Raw genomic sequence first — 6,724 nt, 5'->3', positions numbered from 1 at the left:
CTCCAGTACTTTGCCTGGAAAATTCCATGGACAGAGGAGCCTGGTAGGCTACAGTGCATGGGATTGCAGAGTCGGACTCGACTGAGCAACTTCACTGGAGAGTCATGAGGAACAGGTATCTCGGTTAAAGATTTTAATTTTTTTTAATATATGAGAAGATATAAGAATCTGGGTTGATTGAACATCTTCCATGAGATATATCTAGCTATCTCAGGGGCCTGTTTATCCAAAGTACAGAGTGCCTCGTCCTGTTTTTCATCCTGAATTCTTTTCTGGGTGTACTGTTGGTCAGCAATGGCAGTGGCTTATGACTTAAAACCTTGTAGAAACAAATAATGGGCAACACATTCTTTGTTTTTCTTTGTTTTATACCCCTCAAGCCTGTTCCATGCCTTTCTCTGATTCTAAGTGGATGCAGCCTAGCATATGCACATGGTCTTCCTGACCTTCACAATTGTGGATGATTCCAGGAGGGTTCTGATTGGTTCTTTCCCTGGTTTTCTCTTCAGTAAACTTGTGACTGTTCTGACATTTTCCTTGTGTTAGTGCTACCAACCTCTTCTTGATTATCCTCCACCACAATCTCCATTGTTTTTGACAATGTTTATAAGCATGGAATTTTCTACTACCTTTTCCACCCCTTCCCAGCACTATCTCACAGAGCAGGAGTGTCACTCAAGTAAAGCAGGTCCCTGCCTTCAGCTCTCCTGCAGTGATTCAGGCTCTTCCCAGGAAAAAAGGCAGGCTATAAGGATGAAGAATTGTACAGCTCTGCCTAAGGGCATTGACTTCCCTTTGTCTCAGGGACAGCCCTGAGTGCTTGACACTGACCAGGTGTTGCTGGTCCACAGTGCTTTCAGTTCTGTGGTAAAGGGAACAAGGCTCTGGTTTTAGTTTGTTTCTGGTAATACCCCCTCTTGATCAACCAGCATTTGGGAGTTGATGGACTCAAAATTGGATGAATCTCATTGTTGTGTACAACTGAAAACTCCCTTCCTCTCCAGAATAAGCCCATTCGTTTTGTATTGATGGGGGTTTACCCTGTTGGAGTGGGGAATAGTTGTCAAACTTCCACCTGATTTGTGAACTGGTTCATTGTTTCTTCAGATGCTAAGGTTTGCTTTTAGAGGTGCCATTTGTATTTTATCTTTCTGTTTTTAAAAGATGGCAAAAGTTTCGTCTGTTCCTAAGGAAAGCCTTCTGGGGCACATTCTGGGTAGGAAAATGGTCTGATTACAGCTATGAACCTATGACTAAGGAAAAAAAATAAGATGAAACTCTCTTGAAATTCCAAAACTAGTTCTTTTTGCATATGCAGTTAAGAGAAACCTTGCTTGATAAAACACCATTTTATAGAATTCTGACTCTAATAGAACAAAAATATTTTGCCCCACCTCATGATCCATTCCTGCCCTCCTCAGTTCTGTTCTATGCCCCAGGCGGCTAATCCTTCTGGATTATATCCCCAAGCTTCATTTCTGGTTGGAGTCTCTTTGGGTTTGACCAATGAAGTACGCTGACAGAACTTTGGAGGGCAGAGAGAGAAGACAAGATACTTCTTTCTTGCTCCCTCCCCGATTTGGGCTGTGTTTTATTAACAGTGATTACCAATAACTTTATTGTTAGTGATGGGCCAAGACTTCATCTCCTGCCAGAGTGTACCTTTTCTATAGCTATAGCTCCCACCAGGCTCCAGTTTTGTTTTTTTTTTAAAGGCTCTTGCCTCTTTAGGCCTTGGATAACAGCTTCCTGCTATTGATAGTCTCTGGATATCTCAAAATCCCTAATTTGGTCTCTTAATCTTGCACATATCTCTTTGAATAGTCCCTACATTCAAGTTTCTTGAATCAGAGGAGTTGGATTCTTTTTCCTGCTGGGACTCTATGCTGATAAAGATGTACTCATGTAAGGCCTAGATCTATTACCGCTATTTTGGTTCCATCAGAGTGGTCAGCTCAAGGGTGAAGCTTATATGTAAGGGCATGACAGAGAATATTAATCAAATTGTACTTGAAGCCATATATCTTCTGAATACAGCTTATTGAAGTAAGAACAGGTAGATACTTCTTTAATATGATAAAAATATATATGAACTTCTAATAAGAAGTTCTTCATGCTTGAGGAATAAATATTAGAAGCATTCGCATAAAAATCAGGAAGAAGACAAGGCTGTTAGTTTTCGCACAACTATTTAATAAACTTATTTATTTTAATTGGAGGATAACTACACTATTGTGATGGGTTTTGCCATACGTCAATATGAATTGGCCTCAATATACACGTTCACAGAATTATTTAATATTGTTCTGGAAATACTAGTTAATACAATCATCCAACAGAAAGAAACATAGTATTTATATTGGAAAGGAGGCAAGATTATCATTACTACAAATGAAACAAACCTGACAGAATCAATTAAAAACTATTTGAAACTTTAGGAACTCCATAAAGGCTGGTTATAAAATCACTATGCAAAAAACAATCACTTTAATATATAAAAGTAATAAACAGTACATGTAAGATATTCAATTTCTAATAATCAGGAAAGGTAAGTTACTTAAGAATAAGCTTTAAAACTATGCAAAATATATTCATTCACACAAGTATTTACTGATAAACTACAATATGCCAAGCAATGTTCTAAGAGTCATGTTTTTTATGATATTTATACTGAAAAGGCAAGATTATCATTACTGCAAATGAAACAAAGCTGAGAGAATCAATTAAAAACTATTTGAAACTTTAGGAACTCCATAAAGGCTGGTTATAAAATCACTAAGCAAAAAACAATCACTTTCATATATGAAAATAATAAACAGTACATGTAAGATATTCAATTTCTAATAATCAGGAAAGGTAAGTTACTTAAGAATAAGCTTTAAAACTATGCAAAATATATTCATTCACACACGTATTTAGTGATAGCCTACAGTGTGCCAAGCAATGTTCTATTTTTTTGTTTATAGTATTTAATTTGTAAACAAAAACACATTTCAAAATAAAGACAAAATCACATATCATACAAATGTTTATAATGATTAATTTATCTAAGCAACACACATACATATTCAGTTGTAAAATGTTAACTAAATTTTTGTGACAAATATGCTTTTTTAAATACCAAGAACATTACAGAGTTAACAAGAGTCCGATGGATAATCTGGTAGTCAGTGAGTTTTTCTTAAGTCTTCACTTTAATGCTGTTATTTCAGTACAGGTAAGCAAGCAGAGTCTTTCATATGCTGGAACACTGGAATCTTGGGTTGCTACCATATCAGCTGCCTTGCAAACAAGAAGCCAACCATTTTAAAAATGTTTTAAGTGAACAACTTGTGGACCCCAGGGCTGAACGGACCTTAAGAATGCACAACTATGAGCATTTACAACCATTCCAACTGTGGCAGAAGACTGTTCATGCCCTGCTTCTGAAACGAGATCTCAAAGCAACAAAGTTGAAAATAAACATTAACAAAAAACTGGCATATGCACAATTTCTCCACCAATGTGTGTCTGAACCATTTAACTTCTCCACCTGAAAGAATGCAATAGAAAACTGGACAACACGTTTCACAATCTCATTAATATTCACAATTACAGCGGCTACAACTCAGCACACTGCATTGCCAATGCTGCCCAGAGACAGTTTATACTGAAATTAAGTTCTTTACTCCAAGTGAACGTTTGTCCACAACCACTGGCTAGTGTACATATGAACGAAACTTTCTAGATTTGGGGAGAAACATGCTGCTCCGATCATCTTACCCTGCGTCATCTGTTCCTTGACTCATGCTTACAAACCTTTTCATGTTACTCTTTTTTTTGGTCAGTTTGCTTGCCTGTGGGGGTGGGGGTTTGGGCCTGCTGACCCTGCCCACTTGAAGAGGCTGCCTCCTGTGCTGCTCTCTGCTTTAATATTATCCAATCAAATTCGTAGTCATATTGGAAATTCAGGGTCCTGAAAAGAGTGCGGAAAAGCTCCCTCAGGTACGTGTAATCTGGGGCTTCCTCAAAGCGCAGTCCACGACAATAGTTTAAGTATGTAGCAAATTCTGCGGGAAATCCGTTACATAAAGCTTCAATAGGTGTGGACATCTTCTTTTCGCAAATCTTTTCGTATTTTTGCTTCATTGTTACAGTCTTTATTCCTTGCCACGGCAGGCTGCTTTTACTAAAATACAGCAAAACATATCCTAATGATTCCAAGTCATCTCGGCGACTCTGTTCAATACCAAGATGTGTATTGAGGCTAGCATACCGAGCAGTACCAGTGAGACTTTTATCTTCTCTGTATGGTATGTGTTGCTTTGTCTTGCTGTCTCTGTACCTTTTGGCCAAACCAAAATCAATAAGGAATAACTGGTTTGAGATTAAGGAAGCTGGGTCCTGAGAAGTACTATCAGTCATGCCCCTTTTCCTCTTCCCTGCTTGACATTCTAAACACACATTACAGTGAGACTCAGCACCCATTAGGAAGTTATCTGGTTTAATATCTCTGTGTATAAAATTCTTTGTATGCAAATATTCGATTCTACTGATCATCTGGTCAGCTAACATAAGTACAGTTTTCATTGTGAACTTTCTTGAACAGAAACTGAAAAGGTCTTCGAGGCTGGGGCCAAGACGATCCATGACTAGCACATTATAGTCCTTTTCCTGACCATACCACCATATGCGGGGAAAGCCAACCCCACCCTGAAGAAGCTTATAGAGTTTGCTCTCATACAGCAACTGAGGCTGCCTCGTTTTCCGAGATTCTAGCTTCACTGCCACTTCCTCACCGTTGGTGATATCGATCGCCAAATAGACTTTCCCAAAGGAGCCCGACCCAAGCTTTCTTACCAGCTTATATTTCCCTCCGGCAATGAATTCGGTCCTGGAGCCACTTCTGCTCGCCATTCTGAGAGTCAAAGATGGAGTCTGGGGCTAAGCTCGGACACCTCTAAGGGAAGGATAGAGGCCTCGAGGGCTCGTCCACTGAGCAAAGCAGTGGAAGGCGGCAGGAAACAGAAACCGCTGGCTCTTTCTCGGCGTTACAGATCCCCAAATGGGCCAAGCAGAACCGTCGGTTCTGCTGCCGTCAACTGCTGCCGTCGGTTTCTTTTGGCCAAGCCGCTGATGGTCCTCGAGGGGGTTCTCGAGGTTACCGGGTTTCTGGTGGTCGCCACCTCTGCCTCACTTTCTCGGTGAAAAAGGGGAGCACTGAGGTAGGGCCATGAAACCACTGCCACCGCCTCGACGGACCTCTGTTACGCCACAAACGGCGCCATGTGGCTAGTCCGGCACCAGCCAAAACAAAATGGCTCCAGCTCCCAGAAGCCTCTTCTTCAGCGCAGAGCATTCTGGGACAGGAATCCGGGAGTCTTATATTTTTAACGTATAAATTATGCTGGGAAAATAAATTAAGGCAAATGACTAGAAAAACTGGGTTCCCAAGTGGAAAAAATATTCTTTTCCCCAGACACTTATTTATCTTGTAACTTCATTTAGATTCCCCAGAACTTATTCATCTTATAACTGGAAGTTGGTACTCTTTGACTAACAGTTCCCCATTTCCCCTTTCCTGCAGTCCCTAGCAACCACCATTCTACTCTGTTTTTATGAATTTGGCTTTTAGGTTCCACATATAGTACCATCCATGTTGTCAAAAATAGCAGAATTTCCTTCTTCTCTATGGCTGAATAATATTCCATGCTTCCCTGGTGGGTCAGAGGTTAAAGCGTCTGCCTGCAATGCTGGAGACCTGGGTTCGATCACTGGGTCGGGAAGATCCCCTGGAGAAGGCAATAGCAACCCACTCCAGTATTCTTGCCTGGAGAATCCCATGGACGGAGGAGCCTGGTGGGCTACAGTCCACGGGGTCGCAAAGAGTCGGACATGACTGAGCAACTTCACTTTCACTTTTATACATATAAAAAGTAAGCTACTTAAGAATTAACAGGTTCCCTTTTTCCCACAGCCTCGCCAACACTTGTTATCTCTTATTTTTTTGATAGTAGCCATTCTAACTGATGTGAAGTGGTAACATTGTTTTTAATGCAAGGCTTTATTGGAGCCTCTGCAGCAGCAACAGGGAGCAAGAACAAACAATAGATTCCCTTGATTGCTCGCTCCCTGAGGGGAGGTGAACTTGTTCCTTATATGGGGTGAGGGTAGGGGTGTGTTCAGGGGCTGGGCCAGAGGGGTGGCTTAGGTGGTTTGCAAGGGGCATGCTCAGTACCCTGCTTTTGCTCACAACACCCTGTTTTTGCTCCATGCTCTTCAAAAGTGGCAGTTGAGGGTTTTTTGTATCTTTTGTCCACAATTTGCCCCAATCGTGTATTCTTGCAGTTACTTTTAGTCCCATAGTTCCTTTGTATCGAGTTGCTCTAAGAGAGGTAAGTCTAGGTACAAGCATTGCAGCACTGCAGCAAAAGGTCTCAGGTCCTTGCCTGTCCCTATCCCCTCAGAGAGACTCCACACCTTTATTCTTAATCGGTAAGGAGTTGACTGTCTCTTTCTTCTTATGCTTCTTCCAAATGGACAGTGGCCACAGACCCTAGTCTACCCTAGAGGTGTTGAAGTCCCTCAGTGACTGTTCCAAGGATCTGTAGGGACCTGGGCCAACTCTGCTGGAATAGGTTGAACTCCTTGAACCATCAGGAGCCTCACTTCAAGCTTTGGATCCTAGAAGACACAAACTTACAAACTTAACCAAAATGTTAAACAAACAAGTGCTAAAAAAGGA

At 41.0% G+C, this 6,724-nt stretch overlaps 1 protein-coding gene across 2 annotated transcripts; it reads right to left on the bottom strand.

The window, feature by feature from the left end:
• Nucleotides 1-2,172: 2,172 nt before the first annotated feature.
• On the bottom strand, nucleotides 2,173-5,331 carry LOC145536388 (casein kinase I-like). 2 transcript variants are annotated; one of them, XM_081565663.1, is made up of 2 exons: nucleotides 4,449-5,331; nucleotides 2,173-4,376 (listed from the first exon to the last, which is right to left on the bottom strand). In XM_081565663.1, the coding sequence occupies exons 1-2, from the start codon at nucleotides 4,894-4,896 to the stop codon at nucleotides 3,808-3,810; spliced, it is 1,017 nt and encodes a 338-aa protein (XP_081421789.1). In that variant the 5' UTR covers nucleotides 4,897-5,331; the 3' UTR covers nucleotides 2,173-3,807. The 2 variants fall into 2 exon arrangements, with proteins under 2 accessions (XP_081421789.1, XP_081421790.1); XM_081565664.1 differs by having other exon boundaries at nucleotides 2,173-4,356; nucleotides 4,444-5,278.
• Between the last annotated feature and the right edge of the window lie 1,393 nt (nucleotides 5,332-6,724).

Source organism: Giraffa tippelskirchi, chromosome X, assembly GCF_054371585.1.
Source record: "Giraffa tippelskirchi isolate mGirTip1 chromosome X, T2T-mGirTip1v1.2.pri, whole genome shotgun sequence".
Taxonomy (NCBI): Eukaryota; Metazoa; Chordata; class Mammalia; order Artiodactyla; family Giraffidae; genus Giraffa; species Giraffa tippelskirchi.
Note: the sequence above shows the minus strand (reverse complement) of the source record. Positions and strands in the feature narration are given on the sequence as shown.

Coding starts and splice junctions, on each gene's coding strand:
- LOC145536388 (XM_081565663.1), bottom strand. CDS start 4,896: ATGGCGAGCAGAAGTGGCTCCAGGACCGAATTCATTGCCGGAGGGAAA. Junction 4,377..4,448: donor AATGGGTGCTGAGTCTCACT/GTAATGTGTGTT, acceptor CTCAGGACCCAG/CTTCCTTAATCTCAAACCAG.